General features: G+C 51.9%; 1 protein-coding gene across 1 annotated transcript; it reads right to left on the bottom strand.

Moving 5' to 3' along the window:
- Positions 1–610: 610 nt before the first annotated feature.
- LOC103100038 (uncharacterized) lies at positions 611–11,336 on the bottom strand. The gene is made up of 8 exons (XM_056821502.1): positions 10,707–11,336; positions 6,231–6,421; positions 4,488–4,544; positions 4,068–4,124; positions 3,349–3,582; positions 3,072–3,199; positions 2,468–2,636; positions 611–1,872 (listed from the first exon to the last, which is right to left on the bottom strand). The coding sequence occupies exons 1-8, from the start codon at positions 10,825–10,827 to the stop codon at positions 886–888; spliced, it is 1,944 nt and encodes a 647-aa protein (XP_056677480.1). The 5' UTR covers positions 10,828–11,336; the 3' UTR covers positions 611–885.
- Between the last annotated feature and the right edge of the window lie 8,081 nt (positions 11,337–19,417).

The raw sequence follows: 19,417 nt of genomic DNA, 5'->3' as shown, positions 1-19,417 counted from the left end.
CTGTTTCTAAAAAATCCTAATTCTCCAGGTCAGCCAGCTTTCCCCATTTTGACCCCAGCCTATCTTAGTCCCTTTTTGTAGACTCTGTCCAAATCCTCAATTTGCTCTGCTATTCAACCCAGTCGGGTTATTCCATCTCAGACTTAGTCCTTGTTCACCTCCACTTCCTAGAGGCCCCCTAGGGACCATGTCCTTCAGGAGAGCTATCCTGATCCCACCATATTATTTCTCTTAAGTAGATGCTATTACTCCAGCAAATCCCATAGCTCCCTATTCCCATCCCTCAAGATGAATCTTATTTCAGGCTCTTTACAGCCTACTTTTCCAGCCCCAAAATGGCTTTCCTGTTGGTCCAGACACCCTCCCCCCCAAGTCTTTGCTCAGGATCTGTCCTGAGGAAACTTCTACCTCATCCTCTGCTATACAGGGTGTCCCAGAAGTCTTGGTGAAATCGTTCTAGTAGGTTAAGACTTTTAGGACACCCTGTTCCTCCCCGGTCGTGTCTCCCTGCCAGAATGCCAGCTTTTGGGGGGCAGGGCCTGCCCCACTTTCTGGCCTTGGTTCTCTCCAGCCCAGCCCAGGACCCAGAACAGCAAAGATGCACCAGCTCTTGTAGGTTGATGGAACAATGTATTCTCACGAGCAGGATGAAAGCCACTTGAGAAGAGAGACTTTCTGGGTTTTGTCAGTAACTGGCGCACAGTAGGAGCTTAACGAGTGAAGGCTGGGGCCACAAGGGGAACATTGTCCAAGATGCCCAGAGGTCATCTGACTCCACAAGCCCATCCTCACCCCCAGACCCAGAGCCACTGTGGCATTTAGGGGCCACCAACCCTGACCCCACGGATGGGGCTTCAGCTCAAACTTGGGGGTGGGCTTCTGTCCCTAGTTGCCAGGATCCCTCCACTGGGTCCAAAAGGCTCCTCCACCAGGCTCCCACTTTTCCCAGGGGGCCTCCAAGGCAGGAGCTGTCTGTTGGCACCAGTTGCTGGCCACGTGGCATTCCGTCACCCTTGGCAGGGGGGGAGGCAGAGGCTCTGCCATGACCTGTGGCATGGGCTGCTGGATAGGCTGGTGAATGAGCTGCTGGATGGGCTGGAGAATGAGCTGCTGGATGGGCTGCTGCATGGACTGCTGCATGGGCTGCTGGATAGGCTGGAGAATGAGCTGCTGGATGGGCTGTGGGAGAGACTGCTGCATGGGCTGCTGCAAGGGCAGCTGCATGGGCAGCTGCATGGGCTGCTGGTTGGGCAGCGGCATGGGCTGCTGGATGAGTGGATGGAGAGGCTGCTGGATGGGCTGCTGCAAGGAGCCCAGCAGCATGGGCTGCCATATGTGCTGATATAAGGGCTCTGGGAGAGGCTGATGGAGGAGTTGCCCCATGGGTTCTGACCCAGATGGCTGCCCGGGCTCCAGTATGGGTTGCTGCATAGACTCCAGCATGGACTGCTGGATGAGTTCAGGCCTGAGCTGTTGTGGGCACTGTGGAATGGGCTGCTGTATGGACTGTTGAAGGGGTTGCTGTGTGGACTGTTGAATGGGCTGCAGTGTAGACTGTTGAATGGGCTGCAGTGTAGACTGTTGAATGGGCTGCTGTGTAGACTGTTGAATGGGCTGCTGTGTAGACTGTTGAATGGGCTGCTGTGTAGACTGTTGAATGGGCTGCTGTGTGGACTGCTGAGTGGGCTGCAGTGTGGACTGTGGAGTGGGCTGCAGAGTGAGCTGCAGTGTGGACTGCGGAGTGGGCTGCAGTGTGGACTGCTGAGTGGGTTCTGGCATGGAGTCCTGCTTGGGCCGCTCCATGGGCTTGGGCACAGGATCCCTGGTTTCTGAGGCTTCCAGGTCCCCCGTCACAGTGTCTGCTGCAACCACCTGGGGGCACAGGAAGGAGAGAAGGTAGGCATGGGTGAGTGGAGGAAGGGGTGGGGACAATGCGGGCCAGGGGTGCTAGCTACAGAGCAGACACCATTTGGAAACTCGGGCATCCCGACCTCCCGCCCAGGCCCCTTCTGCTCAGCCTGCACTGTCTGACTGAACTCCAGAAATGATGCAAAGCCAAGGGACGAGAAGGGGTGCTGTCCCCTCCTCAGATCTAGAAGCCCCTAGAGGCTTATGGGAGCCTCGTAGCGATTACAGGTTCACAGATTTAGAACCAGAAGGAGCCTCAGAGGTCACGGTCAACCCCCTCACTTTAATGAGGAAACTGAGGCTAAATGACCTAAGGTGCCAAGACGAGCTGGGAATCCAGACCAGAGTGCTGACCCCAGCTCCACCCTGCACCCCGAGCACACCTATGGGAGGCCCACCTCCTGCTCACTCTGGGTTCAAGTCTTCTCTTTGGGCCCAACAGTTGGAGGAGAGGCCAACAGCAGGCAGGAGAAGCAGATGTCAAGGACAGAGAGGAGGACCAAGGCCCAGTGGTGCCTGGGAAACTCTCGGCAATGGGAAGAACGGGCCTAGCACTCACGTCAAAATGGGAGGGAACCTCCTGAGCAGCCCTGGGTTTGCGGCCATACAGTATCTGGAAGGGGCTCCTCCTCTTATTCTTGGTCACCGCGGTCCTCAGGGTGAAGAGAGCTCTGTCCAGGACCCGATCCCACTTCTCCAGGTCCCCTTTCAGCAGGTTCCAGAGGGTCCTGAAAGCAACACCCGAGTCCTTGAGCTGAGCTCAGAGGCAGAGGAAATGCCCCCCACCATCTGCTCGAGGCGCCCAGCTTTTCAAGGCATTCCAAGTCAGGAGTCAGTTCAATAATGCTCCCCCTACCCCATCCACCAGTTTTCCAAATAAAGAACCCGAGAGCCAAAGGGGGATCGGGATGCCATTGTCCAAGGGGAGGGAAGGATCCGAAGCCAAGGCTTCTGGGCCCCAGTCCAAGACTCTCTCCATCACCCCGTCCTGCCGATCCTCAGCAGTGATACCCTTCCTGAACCCCAGGACATGGGCTATCCTGGTCATATGACCAAGGTTTGGCACCATCCCATAGCTTTAGAGGACAATCTCTATCCCTCCCTCCTGTGCTGTTCTGTTGGCAGGCCCAACTGGAGGAGGAGATGGGCCATCCGGTCCTCACTTCCTGATACAGCTCGATGTCATGGCCAAGATGCTGTTAATCTTCGGCTGGAAAGCTGACATGACGATGTCTAGCTTGCCAAGGGGCACCCCCAGGCTCTGAAGCTGCCGACGAAGGCTCCGATTGACCTGCAGACAAGAGGGGTCATGCAGGGTAAACTGATATTGGGGCGGAGGGACGGTGGGGCCAGAGGCTCAGGACAGAGGGGCTGTGAGGAGCCCGATGGGCTCAGAAGGCAAGGGTCCCTCCGGGCCATTCTAGGGGGGCCCCACCTTACCTGGTTCACAAATGGAACTCTCAGAGTGGTAACCAGGAGCTGGGGGCGACCAAATCGGAGAAGGAAGGGAATGAGGGCTCCGGCCACTTCCACAGGATTCTGTTCCTTCAGTGGCGAGGCCTCCACCCACCGAGAGTAGGCATCCACGGAGAGGAGGATGAATCGGAAGCCATTCGGAGTCTCCACCAGGGGCCCCACCACGCCCATGCCCACTTGCTCAAAGGCCTGAGTGACCTGAGAGGGGAAGAAGCCCAGGAGAGCCCATGATGCCAAGGGCCACACATCAGCCCAGGAGGAGCTAAGAGCTCCTTGCTCTGAGGGACAGGGATGGGAAGGGAGAAGCCAGAGGAGAGGAGAGCCCATCCTCCCTAGCCCTTAGTGAGAAATGACCAGGAGGCAGGCATCTTGGCTAACCCAATCCAAGGATACGCCCAAGTGTCAGCTGACTGAGGCCACTGGGTGGCCCAGGGGATAGAGCCCTGGGTCTGGAGTCTTTAAGATGACCCAAATTCAAACTAGTTTACTAGTTAGGTGTCCCTAGGGCAGCCACTTCACCAGTCTGCCTGAATTTTCCCAACACTAACATGGAAATATTAACACCTACCTCCCAAAGTTGTTGTTATGGTGCCCAACACATAGTAGGTGACAATGTTCATTCCTCCTCTCCTCCCCAACAGTTCCCAGACCCAAACCCCAGGCTAACCAGCTTCCCCACTCACCGATTCAACCTGAAGCACAGGCAGTGGGTCCTTGCCACGGTGGCTCTTGGTGACACCCTGTGGGGAAGAGGACAGTCCATTTGTTTCTTCACCTTGGACAAAGCCCGTCACAGCAGGAGCCCCAAGGAACAGTCACGCTACCATCTCTTGGGATGCAGGCTTAGACCACCACCACCTCCTTCCTTTTAAGACCAGAAAACCACGGATTTGTCCACCAAGGTCCCACAGTTAAGCAAAAACAGCAACCCAGATTCTGCCTCTTCCATTCAAGGATCTCTCTATCACTCTGCAGGGCAGGAAGACCAGGGAGGCCTGACTAGCTGACCTAAAGATGGACCCAAGCCCAAGGCAGCAACAGGACTGCCCTTCCCTCTCGTTCCCTCCCCCATCCCTGCCCACTTGCCTCCCAGAGACTGGTACCTGGATGGGTAAAGACCTCTCTGAACGTGACTTCTGCAGGCAGCTACATTGCTTGACCTGTGGTGAGAGGGAGGAGACCATTCACAAGGCCCTGCCATGCTCAGACCCTTTCACATACCCCCAACCCACTACCAGTTTCCCCTGGCCTGGGAATGCCAACCAGTCTGGATACTTTTTCTTAAACCCTCGCTTTCTGTCTTGGAATCAATAACTCAGTATGGGTTCTAAGGCAAAGGGGATTGAGTGACTTGCCCAGGGTCACTCAGCTAAGACATGTCAGAGATTAGATTTGAACCCAGGCTTTCCCATCATCTCTAGGACTGGTTATCAATCCACTGAGCCACCCATTTGTCCCCTATTTAGGATATCATGCAGAAAGGGAGGGGAGATATCATGAAAGAATCCCCTGTGGTCTAGTCTTAGTCCTTCTCTCCCTACTTAAAGGCAAATGCATCCACTTCCCATCCTCTTCCTCTCAACCCCCTGAGCATAGGGAGTCCAAGAAGAAAGAGCCTGCTGAAAGGTAGTGTGGAATAGAGGAGCTCCCTGGGTGAGGGACCCAAGTTCAAGTGCCAATTGGAAATTAAGTCTTGTTATATTAGAGATGAGAAGTAGAGAAGCTGGCTTGAGAAAGAATTGGAGTTTCAAACAGAGCTGTGACAGAGTGTCATTTTCAAGTCTAATGGTTTTTCTGTGACAGTTGCTCTATGGGTGTGACAATTGGCAGACAGGCTCTCTCTGAGTGCTTGGAGGAGGTAACATTTTTCTCTCTCTCTTTCTCTGAGAAGGAAAGTAGGGAAAGACCTGAAGGAGCTAAGTGTTTGTTTTTCTTACCCAACTTAGGAAACTAATAACTATCTATTGCTATTTTTATAGATTGTTTTAACTCTGAGAAAACCAAAGAAAGACATGGTCTTTGCTTTGGACTCTTAAGAGTCTGCTAAGGCTCAGAGTCCTAACTTGGTTCTTGCTGAGGCTCAACCAGCTCACCTTTGATATTTTTATAACTTGGAAATGAAATTAAGAATTATAAGGATAATAGAGTTAGTTTATTTAGAAGAGTAAAAATTTGGGTAAGTCAGATCAGGAAAGATCAGTGTAGACTACGGAAACAGGAGAAGCAGTTCCTTGAAGACCCAGGGAGTTTTATTTGGGTGGAGTTAGAAATCCTTTTTTATCCTCATATTTTCAATATTTTATTTTTTAACAAGAGTCTCTTTAGTGTCCTTGTGCCTGGCCCCAAAGAGAAGTTCACTTATGTGCTTCACTTCACTGATATAAACTGAAGATACTTTGTAAGCACAGCAAGCAGAGTATCTTATCAGTTTATAATCCATAATCATTCATTTGCTTTATTAGTTTTATAGTTCTTGCTACTATTTTTACAGTGAGTATGTTTGGACAAGTTTCCAGGACCTCCATTTTTCTCTTCTATAAAATGGATTGCTTGAATGAACCCCAAAGAGGTCAAAGAAAGAACCCATAAAAACCAAAATATTCACCATGTGAAAGCCTGGCAACAGTGCGAGCTCCCATTGATCAGGGGATCGGCTAAGTCAATCATGATTCACTAATGTAGCAAATGCTAGGGAAACTGGGCAAGACTTATAAAACACCCTTATTTTACAGGTGAGAAAACCGAGGTCTAGGAAGACAGATCTTCCCAGGGCCACAAAGGCCAGTTGGTCCCTTCTCCCTGGGAGACTCCCCCCACCCTGCCCAAGGGACCCATCTTCAACTAACCCATTGGGTGACATCTCGGACAAGGGTAGGCCAGTAGTAGCTAAAGGAAACCTTCTTCTTGGTTTCGGGCAAGGAGCAATGGACGCCTGAGCTGGTGATGTGGGCCTGCTTCACGAGCTTCAGGCGGTCCTTGCGATCAAACACCACCAGAGCCCATTTCTTGCCAGGACGAGTAAACATCAGATTGGGGCCTGGAGAAAAACAAGACACCTTTGAATTGGCTCCTAGTGAAGCCCTCTGAGCTCTGAGCTGGAGATGCTCTCTGAGCATCCCAGGTCTGAGGAGAGGAAGCTCTAGCCTTTGGAGTACTCCCTTCACCCTCCACCCACTTCACACCTTCATCCATGAGGAAAGGCAGACCAGGACTGAGCCCCGCCATGTGCTAGAAAGTGCTGGATTTGTGACCAGAGCCCAGAATTCAAATCCTGCCACTGGGTGACACTGAGCATTAACTTGGCCTGACTTCACTTTCCATATGTGTAAAAATGCACAGGCTCACTAAGCTCTAGACAAAATTCCTTCTACTTCTAAAATCTGGGGTCCTTCAGGAGAACCATGACCCTACTAAGTCCCCTCAGACTGATGGGAAAATGGTCCCAGATAACATGCAAAATCATTAGATTGGGGAGAAGTTGTTGTTCAGTCTCATCCTACTTATTGTGATCCCATTTGGGATTTTCTTGGCAGATACTAGAGTGGTTTGCCATTTCCTTCTCCAGTTCATTTGACAGATGAGGGAACTGAGGCAAACAGGGTGACTTGCCCAAGGTCACACAACTAGTTTGCCAGTTCCTTCTCCAGCTCATTTGACAGATGAAGAAATCAAGGCAAGCAGGTTTGAAATGACTTACTCAGGGTCACACAGCTGTTAATTATTGGAGGTCAGATTTGAACTCAGGAAGACTCATCTTCCTGACTTGAGGCCTGGCACTCTACCAAGGTGTCACCTAGTTGCCTTGATGAGGCCCTGGGTTCAAACCCAGGCACAGGCACAACTCCCATAACCATGCAAGGCCTTAATTAAGCTCTCTTGCTTTCATTGTTCTCATATTTGAGATTCAAGGTCATTGAATTAAAGTCATCCATCCACAAGCATTTATGATATTCCTGCTGTTTACTAGGGGCTGAGGGTTCAGAGACAAGGCAATCCATGTTAGAGCTTAGGTTTACCCAGGGAGCAATTGCATGCATTAAACATTACATGCACTAAAACACATGTGCAAAAATGTTGTTTCATGTTATACAGAACCTGTTCTATAATGCTATGTGCACAGGTACTGTTACATGCCTGTAAAAATATTCTATGTATAAAAAAGTTTGGGGAGGGTGGGAGGGAGTGTGGAGAACCAACGCTGGGTGAGTCAAGACTGGGTTCCTTGAGGGGGCATTTGATCTAAGACTTGAAGGAAGCCAAAGATATGGCGGCAGGAGGTGAGGCCAGTTTTGGCTGCAAGTCCAGTGTACGATGGGCACAATGAATGACACATCACCGTGAGGGACTTTCATTAAATGCCAGCCTGTGGAGTTGGCTCTGAACCTAATTAGGGTCCTGGAACTTTTTTCTGAACTACTTGAGCACAGGTGGCTTCCTTTCTGCCCCCAGGGATTTCTATTTTAAGCATTTAAAAAGCATTCAGAAAAGTGGTCCCAGATGGCCTAAAGGGTCAACTCCTTAAAAAAAAATATGAAAGAGGGCAACTGGGTGGCCCAGTGAATTGAGAGCCAGGTCTAGAGATGGGGATCCTGGGTTCAAATCTAACCTCAGACACTTCCTACCTGGGTGACCCTGGGCAAGTCACTTAACCCCCATTTCCTACCCCTTACCACTCTTCTGCCTTAGAACCAATATACAGTATTGATTCTAAGAAGGAAGGTGAGGGCTTTAAAAGGGGAAAAAAAAAGGTGAAAAGGTGAAGAACCCCTGTCCTATCTCAGATATTTCCTAGCTGGGTGATCCTGTGCAAATCATTTAACCCCCACTACCTAGCTGTTACCTCTCTCTTTAGCCTTGGAACCAATACACAGTATTGATTTTAAGATGGAAGGTAAGGAGTTAAGAAAAGAAAAAAAGTAACTGCTGGGGACTAGGAACTGAGAGAGCTCAGCTGAATGGTAGACCAGAAAGCCAGATTGCAAGAATGGGGAGAATTGAGTCTAGTGAGTGTGTGAAGGTTTCTCCCAAGTTTGCCTGTGAAAGGGAGAAGTTCTGTGGCCAGGGGCTTGAGGGGATGATAGGATTTAGAGGGAAGTTTCTTTTGTTATTGTTTTGATAGGCTGGCAAGAGGATTCAGAGATGGGATGGGGCAGTCAGGTCTGGAGTCAGAAAGACAGGCTTAAGTGACTTGTCCAGGGTCATACCGCTAAGTACAGGGCAATTCCCGACTCCCAGCAGACCTCTAGATTCATTGAGCAACCTAGTTTGACCTTGGTGAGAAGGTCTTGGTTCAAACCCGGACTCAGTCACTACCTCCATATCTGGCTCAGGGCTCTGCATGTCCCTACCTCAGTTTCCTCAGCAAGCCCTACCTTGAAGGATTGCCCTGGAGCTCAAATGGGAAGTGGAAATCCCATTAGTGTTTATTATTAAACTAGTGCAGAGCCAGGAACAGAGAGGAATGGTGGGGGGAGAGGGAACCAGAGAGGACTGGCCTCCTGCCATGGAGACTAGCAGTCTCTTCTCAGGATCTTCTACTAGCAGAGAGGTTGCAAAGGCAGTTGGGAGCAGCAGAGAAGGCAAAAAGAGCCACAGACCAAGTAACATTTCCTTAGGGCTTTCCTCTTACATATGTTAACTCACTTGGTCTACACAACAAGGCTGTGGCGAGATGCTATTATTATGTCTATTTTCCAGAGGAGGAAACCAATGGGAGCAGGGACATTCCGGGAGTCAGGCTCACACAGAGCAGCTAAGTCAGAGGCAGCTGCCAGCCAACAGGGGACTTCCTGACTCCAGCATCCAGGGCACAAGTGGGCACCAGGCTCAACACTTCCAGAGGAGGCAGAAGGTGGAGGGAAGGAGACAAGGGGGGAAAGCTTGGGAGGAGCACGGGATGAGAAGGGAGACCAGAGAAGCCAAGGCAATAGCCTTCCTTCGGGGAGATCTATCTCCCTGGCTCAAATGGAGCTCTTCTTGGTGCCTGTCAGACTGTCACCCTCCAATTGGTCCAACTCCTGGGGTCCTCCTGGAGGATGGATCCCAATTCTGCCAGGCCCACAGTCCTTTCCCAGCCTGTAGAGCAAGTGAGATAGTGGGAGGGGACCCCCAGGGGGGATTGAATGCAAATGCACAAAATAAAACCCAGAAGATTTACAAAGGAAACCAATTAGATGGAAACACTGTGGTCAAAACATCCCCAAAAATTCAGGAGGGCAGCTGGGTGACTCCAGATTGAGAGACAGGCCTAGAGACCAGGGATCCTGGGTTCAAATCTAGCCGCAGGCCCGTCCTAGCTGTGTGACTCTGGGCAAGTCACTTAACACCCATAGCCTATTCTAAAACAGAAGGTAAGGGTTTAAAAAAAAAACACTACTTCATGGAGGACAAGGGGGAGGTTCAGTGGATTGAGAACCCGGTCCTGGGTTTGAATCTAGCCTCAGAAACTTAACTTCACCCGGACTGCCTAACCCTTACCACTCTTCTGTCTTGGAGCCAATCGCCACTACTGATTCTAAGGAATATCAAATTTAAGCAGCCCTGATCTAATCCCTATCGCACCAGGAAGAACTGTAAAGGTTGGGGGAGCCGCCGACTCTGGCAAGGGAAAATCACAGAGGGAGCGCCCTCAGAGTTGCAGTGGCGCAGCAGCAGTTGATCAGGTCTCAAAGCGCGCGGATGGCCGGATCTAAAGCCAAGCCCCAGACTCCAGAGTAAGCCTGAAGAGCCGCAGGGAGGCGGGATGACCTTTTAAGGAACCCGAGCGGCGCTCTACAGTCCTAGAGCGATTAGGTAAATTGATGGGGCGGGGAGGACCGTACAAAGAGACCAGGGGGAATGTAAATGAAAACGCCCCCCCCCCCGGAAACGGCAGGAGGAGGGGCAGGCCTAGCCCCCCAGCCCACAAATTTAGATTGGAGATTAGGAGTCAGACCCCCGCCTCGGCCCACAATCTACCATCTCGGTGCCTCAGCAGTCGGCAGAAGCACCCTTATGGAGGCCACCCCCATTCTATTGGTTTACTGGTCCCCATCCTTCAGGTCTCCCTTCCTCATGGAATTCTCCATACGGGAGAGTTTTCTAACTCCCAAATGGGAACCTGCCTCTCATCTGCTCCCGAACTTCGCATGGCTCCCCATTGCCCTCGGGATGAAAGGCAGACTCCCGTTGGCACGGAGAACTCTTCGCCAGCTCGTAACCGCACCTGTCCCCCCTCCCTGCTCCAGCCACGCTGTGGCTCCCAAAGCCATCCTCTCTACGGTTTCACGGGCCAGCCCCCCCCAGCCCCGGGCCTGGCCAGGACACTCCCCCCCCGGCCTCACCTTCCAGGGTAAAATTCTGCGCCCGCCGGCGGAAGTCCTTCTTCTGCGTCGGGGTCACCAGGTGATCGGGGAGGGAGCCGTCCTCCAGGAACCTGCGGATCTCCAGGATCTTGTGGTCCATGGCTGCAGTGTGCGCCCTTCGGCCCAGGCCGGGGTTCTGGATTCGAGTCCTTACCGGGCCGCCGATGTTCGGGGGACCTGGGCCCCAGGGGGCTCATAGGGTCCGGACGGGAGCTCGGAGAGGAATCTCCCGCAGCCCCGCCCGGTGGGTCCGAGCTCCGGAGAAGCGGGAGAGAGGAGAGGAGGGCTGGGCGTCTGGGGTGGGGGGCGGGAGGAGGGGCCCAGAAGTTCAAGAGCACGCCCCTCCCCTTCCCACCCCCGAGGCAGGCTGCGGCCTAAGGATGGAGGTGGGGGCTGGGGCTGGGCCTGTGGCTAGCGGACGCTCCCCTCCCCACCCTGGACGGCCCGAGAGGTTTCCATTGGCCACGGGGCCGGCGGGACCCTCGAGGCGGAGAGCGACCCTCCCCCACCGCTGCTCGGCGCATCCCGGGGGGAGCGCGCCTGGGCCAGGGGGAGGCGCCTCAGGACCGCGGAGCCTCTCCCCTCCCCCACCTACTGTGGGCCCCAATGCCGGAGCGGCCGCCGCTGCCCTCCGGAAGCGGACCGCGGAGGGACGGGGCAGGTGCCCGGCGGGGGAGGAGGGAGACGCTCCATGAAATGGAGCCGACGGCGGGGCACCGCTTCTTCCTGGAAAGCCCCTTAGCCGGGAGATTCCCATCTGGGGCCGCCCTGGGGCTCCGCGACGCAGGCTCCTTTTCTCCCAGCTGCCCCTCACTCCCCAATGGAAAGCTGGCCATCCCCGGACGACCGGTAACTCCCTCAGTTTTCTCCTCTGTAAAATGGACTTAAGACCTCTCCCTCCCTCCCCACATTTCCTCCCCACCGGGGAGGGGAAACACGGAGTGCGGATTGGCCCGGATTGGCCCGGATTGATTGCCGGCGCTCTCTTCCTTCTGCTTATCAGTTGGTGGTTTTTTAAGCCTTTGACAGGGCTCTGAGGGTGTCACGGGCCCAAGTCACTTCGTGTTTGGGCCTGGGGCAGCCGGATGGATAAAGGCCTGGAATCCGAGGAAAACCAGAGTTCAAGTCCAGCCTCAGACATTTACTGGGTGACCCTGGGCAAGTCACTTTACCCTGCTTGCCTCCATTTCTTTATGAGGTGGAAAAGGGAATGGCAAAGCACTCCAGTATCTTGGCCAAGAAAACACAGCCGGGTCACACCATCCCACACTCCCCTGCAAATGGGCAACCGCAGGGCCAGGCCCGGATTCAAAGCCCTGGACTCCTGGGTGCTCCGGAGCCTCCCCTCCAGCTGGAGGCTGAGTTTCTGGGGAACAGCCTGAAGCCATCCTGGGGGACTGGGAGCCCCCCCCCGCCCCCCCCCCAGGACAGACCACAAAGGCCTTTGGGACTTGGAGAAAGAAACCCATTTGGTTCTTTTCTGGGGCTTCACTGAGAGTCAGCATTTCCTTGAGCCACTGAAGAGCAGGATTCTGAGCTGATTTCCCAGAATGGCCTGGGCCTGGGCTTGGGTGGGAGCCAGCGGGGCAGGCCTGCCTTGTTGCTCCCTGTGTGATCCCGGCTGCGAGTCAGCCAGGTCTCTGGGCCTCTGGGAAATGGGGCGAGAACCCTGCCCGCAGCCCTTCCCTCCCCAGGATGGAAACACCATGGAAATGTGGGGCCTCCCCCTTCCTTCCGGCTCCCTCCCTCCCTCCCTCCCTCCCTCTTCCTTCTTTCTCTCCTTCTTCTATCCCAGTAGCTTTTCCCCTACTTGGGAGCCTGCCCAGCTCTGAGGAGGGGGCCCAGCCTCCAGTCTCCAGCCTCGCCTGGCCCTGCTTTGCTTTCTGGGGTTCCCTGCTGCTAGCCTCCCCACCCCCCTCCTTCACGGCCCTGAACAGGACCCAACGCTGGCCCTGGCTCCAGCCAGTTCCTGTGGAGCATTGTATCTGCGCCCCCAGCAGGTCTCTCTTCCCATCCGAGCCTCTGCTCAGCCCTCTGGGCCTCTCTTTCTCAAGCCTCAGTGGCCTCGGCTGTGAAATGGGGATAACAGGGGTGCGGGACTCCACACCTCCCAGGGCAGCTGGGGAGGAAGTGTATTATCAACCCTCTGGGTCCTGAGGACACTAGCAGCATTTGGGGGAGGCCGGAGAAAAGGGGAGCTGGGAGCAGGCCTTTTTTGACAGATGGGGAAACTGAGGTATAGAGACCAGGTTTCCTTCCTCATAGGCTGGGGGAGGTCTTTCCTGAGCCTCATGACTGCTATGGATTTGGGGGGAGGGGGGTCTGTCCTTCATCCTCACTAGGGTCATAGCCAGGGGGGAGGAGGGGGTGGGTCCAGACTGAGCAGCATGTGGCATCTCCCAAGGTGGCCGCTGCCCAGGACCTAGACTAAAGGGGAGATGCTATTGTTTCCCTTTTCCAAAGGGCTGAGAGGAAAGGCGGGGAGGGAGGATGGGGAGACCAGAGAGAACTGGTGGCCCCTGGACGCTCTGCCCAGCCTGGCATAGCCTGCCCCTGCCTGACCCTGGCATTCCTCCACCTCCCCTGCAGGCACAAGCTCCCCCTGCCGGAGGGAAAGGCCACCCGGCTCCCCTCCCACTCTGCTCCCCTTTCCCAGCACCCAGGCCTGTGGCTCACATCCAGGAGCAGCTATTGTTACTCTGGAAGCTGCTTCCTCCCAGGGAAGGCTGGTTCCAGGGACACCCTGTCCTCACCCAGCCCCTTCCCTCCTACCCTCCCACTCCCAACCCCAAGGAAGGCTGCCTGAGCTGCTCTCTCTCAGGGTGGGGAAAAGGGAAGCTGCCCCAACTTCAGGAGTGCCCTGGTTCGGGTGCCCAGCCCCAGCCCCCCACCTAGCTGGATGACTGCCCGGGATGCCAGCCCACCCACAGAGGTGCCAGGAGATTAGGCTAACTCGGGGAACTCTCTGGGCTCCCTGCCCTTGTCCCTCCTGGGCACACACACACACAACCCACCTCCCAACCCAGAGAAACTGAGGCAGAGACCAGGGAAATGGCAGCACTTCCTAGCAGAGGGAGGGAGAGAGGGAAGGAAGGAAAGAGAAGGAAGGACAGAAGGGAGGAAAGAAGGAAGAGAGGGAGGGATAGGAGGAAGGGAAGAAACAAAAGAAGGAAGAAGAGAGAAAAACCAGAAAGAGGGCAAGAAAGGGAAGAAAGGAGAGGAGGAAAGAGGGAAGGGAAGGGAGGAAAGAAGGAAGAGAGGGAGGGATAGGAGGAAGGGAAGGATGGAAGGGAGGGAGGAAGAGAAAAAAGAAGGAAGGAGGAGAGAGGGAGGGATAGGAGGAAGGGAAGGATGGAAGAAACAAAGGAAGAGAAAAGGAAGGGAAGAAGGAAGGAGAGAAAAACTAGAAAGAGGGCAAGAAAGGGAAGAAAGAAAGAAAGGAGAGGAGGAGGGAAGGAAGCCCAGCTCTAGAAGGAGCTCATTCTTAGAAATGCATGCAGGTGAGGTGTCTGGACAGAGGCCACACCCCACCCCACCCCCTTGGAATCTCCCCATCTCCCCTCGGGGTCTTGATGCTTTGACTGGGGGGCCGGACCAGAGAGGAAATGACTGAATAAAAGAGAATTCTTTATTTAAAAAAACTGAGTGGAAAGTGGTGGGCTGAAGGGAGGCCGGACCTCTGAGCCCTAGAGAAGAGAAGGCGGGCTCCCCTTCCGGTCCGTCCAGGCTCCGAGCTGCGGTGGGCGGGCGGGATGGAGAGGAAGGCAAAGAAGTGAAGGTCTAGGAAAAGACCCGGGTTCGGAGTTTGCCTTCCCGCTTTATGATCTTGGACCAGGAAATGAGAAGGGGACAGCTGAGTGGCACAATGGTTAGAGCACTAGGGTTGAGATCTGGAAGATCAGAGTTCAAATCCAGCCTCGGCCACTTGCACGCTGTGTGCCTGTGCAAATCCTTTCATCCTGTCTGCCTGTTTCCTCTTAGGTCAAATGAGCTGGAGAAGGACGTGGCCCACCGCCCCAGCATCTTAGCCAAGAACTTGCAGACCTCCGAACACCCTCTTTGGGCTGGAGGGAGAGCCCTGGGGATCCCTTGGTGGGGGTGGGGCGCTTAGCCGGGGGACCGTTTGGGTTTGTAGATTTGGCTGCGGTGGATAAATTGGTTTCTTCTCCTCCCCCCCCCACGTGGATACCCTGTAGGCTCTCCGCCCCTAGAAATTCCTCCCGGAGTCTGAATAAACCTCTGGTGCACTTATCCAATTACCAGCTGAATGGAAGCTCCCTGAGGCCAGGGGCGGGCTCGGCCCTTTCTTTGTAAACTGGCGCCCACGTGGGCCGGCCTCCGGACCAGCTGGCGGATGGATACCTACGGTTGGCCGTGGGTGGAGGGCATTCATTCGTTCATTCTTTCTTTCTTTCCCTGGACCCAGCATCTTCGGCGTCGGAAAAATGCGGAATTCCCATCCTGGCCGCCCGTTTGGAACGGGCAGGTTTTTCCGGCTTTTTTTTTTTTTTCGGGGTAGGGCGAGAGGGTGGAGATCTCATGGGGACCATTAAAACTTTGCTATGTGTGACCCTGGGCAAGTCACTTGACCCCCATTGCCTAGCCTTTACCACTCTTCTGCCTTAGAACCAATACCCAGTATTGACTCCAAGACGGAAGGTGAGGGCTTAAAAAAATAAAATAAAATAAAATAAAACTTTGCTAGCTGAGGCTGCAAGGCGGCTCAGTGGATAGAGCCAGGAAGACCTGGGTGCCAATCTAGCTCCCCACACGTCCTAGCCGGGTGACCCTGGGCAAGTCATTCAACTCACTGCCTCCCCCCGACCGCCCTTCTGCCTCCGAACTGAAATTCAGTCTCAATTATGAGATAAAGACTGAGGAAACGTTTCTCCTAGCCACCCGCCAAGCTGGGTCTTGGGTCATTATTAAAGAAGGATTGACGAGATTCTATATTCTTTATACTTCTAGATAAAACACAGCATTATATATAGTATATTTAACATGGCATTATTTATACTTTATTACTATGCTATATATGATATATCTAATAGCATATAAAGGAAATACTAGCGCAGTAACAGCGTTTATAGTATAATACAGTATTGATAGTATAGACTATTGTATTTATAGTATTATGCCTGGTATTTAGACTACTAATATAATGCTTATGGTATATTTAATATATAGTATTGTTTATGGTAGAATATAGTATTTATATTACATATTGTATTATTTATGCTATTAATATAATGTTTATAGTATTGAATATATCGTATTTGTAATAGAATATAGTCTATATTACATATTGTATTATTTATGCTATTAATGTAATGTTTATAGTATTGAATATGTAGTATTATTTATAATAGACTATAGTATTTATATTACATATTATATTTATACTATTAATATAATGTTTATAGTATTGAATATATCGTATTTGTAATAGAATAGTTTATATTACATATTGTATTTATGCTATTAATATAATGTTTATAGTATTGAATATGTAGCATTATTTATAGTAGATTATAGTATTTATATTATATTGTAGTATTTATACTATTAATACAGTGTTTAATAATATTTACTACATACTCTAGGATTGAATAGACTAGTATTTATGGTAGAATATAGTATTTATATTACATATTGTATTATTTATACTATTAATATAATGTTTATAGTATTGAATATATCGTATTTGTAATAGAATATAGTCTATATTACATATTGTATTATTTATGCTATTAATGTAATGTTTATAGTATTGAATATGTAGCATTATTTACAGTAGACTATAGTATTTAGATTATATTGTAGTGTTTATACTATTAATACAGTGTTTGATAATATTTACTACATACTCCAGGACTGAATAGACTAGTATTTATGGTATGACTAGTGTTGCTGGGACTTTACACATAGTGTGATGCGCCGTATAATACGGTATTTACGGTATTGCCTATTTCTCGCACTAAGATGGTCCAAGGTCCGGAAGGCACTTTCCCTGGGAGTCGGGCGCATTTATTAATCGCCTCCTGGGTGCCCGGCGCCTGTTAGCTATCTCTAGGCAGGACCCCAGCCCCCCGCAGACCAGATCAGCGGGAGGCCCTTGAATCTAGCGGCCTTCAGGGGGCGCCAGCGTGCACAGAGCGCCGGAGCTGAAGGGAAAGCCGGGGCTTCGGGAGTTCCAATCCAGCCTCGGGCGCTTGGAGCTGGGGGACCCTGGGCCAGCCACTTGCCCCAGTTGGCTCATCTGTCGAGTGAGCCGGGGAGGGGAATGGCCCAGCGCTCCCGTCTCCCTGCCCGAAATGGGGTCTCCAAGGGCGGAGCTGGCTTTCAGGGGGATTCTGGGAGGAGGCGGGATGGCGACTGGGGTCGCCCCCTCGGACTGGACTGTCTTCTCCCGAGTCTGCCGGACTGGCATCCAGGAGGCACTTAATGGATGTTGCTGGATAAACAAATGGCTGACGAGGAGGAGGAGGGTGAGAGTTCGACCAAGGAAGCCGAAGCCAGGAGCCAAGCGATGGGAGAGATGGTCGGAGGACCAGCCAGGCTGGGGGGAGGGGGGGGTGCCTTTGTTAAGCCCGTTATAGCCTCTCTAGCCCTTGGGAGGGGGTCATTATTAGATTCCATTTTACAGGGAGGGAAACTGAGGCAGCCAGAGGTGCTGTGACAGCTGGGAAGGATCTGAGGCTGGATTTGAATCGAGGTCCCCATGCACTATCCACTGGGCTACCCAACAGAGAGAAGAGGGGAAGGGCAGAGAAGGGCTTTGAATGCCAAATGAAGGATTTGAACTCTGAATTGGGAGATGCTGGGAAGCCACCATGGTGGCCCCCAACCACCAAGTAGTTCAGTAATCCAGCTGGGTGGCTCAATGGATGGAGAGCCAGGCCTGGAGACATATGACTTCAGGTTAGGGCTGGAGAGCATCAACCTAGAAATGATCCCTCAGTCCACAGTGGATAGAGCCCTGGGCTTGGACTCAGCAGGGACCTGGGTTCAAATCCAGTCTCGGACACAGAGAAGAAACTGTATAACTCTGGGCAACTCTGCCTCGGTTGCCCTAACTGTCATATGGGGATAACTGTCTCAGGGCTATTGTGAGGATTAAATGAAATAATGTATTCTTTAAATTATATATTTACAACAGTTAAAAATCATAATAACATGTAATAGAATTAATTAGTATAAGCATATTTTTCATACTTCTATTTTATGACACTTGTAAGTGCCTGGTACATAGTAAATGCTGTATACCCACTAGCTATTATTTTCATTATGACTAATAGCTGCATGACCTTGGGCCAGTCTTCTGTCTCTGAGCTTCCTGTGTAAAACGTAGCCCCTTCCTCCTCCTCAAATACATGGGCTGCGCCACCTCTCCCTAAAGGTTCCTTCTAGCTCTAACCTTTGGGGTACTCTAAAGCACAGTGAGGTTTGGGAACCTGTAGGGGCCCCCAGACTCTTTTAGGGGGTCAAAGCTTTGAGCATTACGAACAGTTTACGTTTCTAACGTAACACGTCAACAGAGGGCAGCTAGATGGCGAAGTGGACAGAGTGCCAGGTGTGGAATTGGGGAAAACTCATCTTTCTGGGTTCTAATCCAGCCTCAGACACTTCCTAGCTGTGAGACCCTGGACAAGTCACTTCATCCTGTGGGCCTGTTTCTTCACCTGTCAAATGAGCCAGAAAGAGATGGGATCCCCTTCCAGGATGTTTGCCAAGAAAACCCCAAAAGGATCACAAAGAGTCAGACATGCTTGACACCGAAGAACAAACATGTCGCTAGACTTCTGTGTAAGCCGGAGCTCTGGGGGAGAAGGTCGCGGATCACAAGGGGGTCCTGAGACCCCTGAAGCACAGCCCCCCCCCCTAGACCTCCTCTCCCCTTCGGTGGCCCCTGGTCACAGCCTCGCACGACAGGGATTCCCCAGATCCCCTCCATCGACTCCACTCGCTCCCATAACCTACTGGGTAGAGGTGGCCTCATCCTTGGTCTTACCCCGCAGGTGGTCCATTTCCACGGCCAAGATCTCCGATTTCCTTTACTGAACCATCTTTTTTCCTCTCACTCGGCCCTAAACCTTCATCCTCACTGTGGAGGTGAGGCCATTTCCTCCACTCGGAAACCCAAAGCAAGCTGCAGGAGGTCCAGAAGGCCTTTAGGCAGACAGAAGCTTTTCTTCTTTCTTCCTTCATGCCTTCCTTTCATTTTTCCTTCTTTCCCTCATGCCTTCCTTATCTTTCTTTCATGACCCTTTTCCTTCTTTCCTTCATATCTTCTTTTTTTCCTTCTTCCTTCCATTCTTTCCTTTCCTCTTTTTTCCTTCTCCCTTCTATTTTCTTTCCTCATGCCTTCCTTTTCTGTATCTTTCCTTTATACCTTTTCCCTTCCTTTCCTCTATGTCTTCCTTTTTTCCTTCTTCCATTCTTTCCTTGCCTTTCTTTTTTCTTTTCCCTTTCCTTCTTCCCTCCTGTTTTCTTTCCTCATGCCTTTCTTTTGTCTTTCTCTCATTCCTTTTCCCTTCTTCTTTCCCTCCATTCTTTCCTTCATGTCTTCCTTCTCTTTCTTCCATTCTTTCTTTCCTTTTTTCCTTCTCCCTTCTTTCCTTCATGCCTTCCTTTTCCCCTTCTTCCTTCCCTCCATTCTTTCCTTCATGTCTTTCTTTTTCCTTCTTCCT

The sequence above is a fragment of the Monodelphis domestica genome, chromosome 3 (assembly GCF_027887165.1).
Source record: "Monodelphis domestica isolate mMonDom1 chromosome 3, mMonDom1.pri, whole genome shotgun sequence".
Taxonomy (NCBI): Eukaryota; Metazoa; Chordata; class Mammalia; order Didelphimorphia; family Didelphidae; genus Monodelphis; species Monodelphis domestica.
Note: the sequence above shows the minus strand (reverse complement) of the source record. Positions and strands in the feature narration are given on the sequence as shown.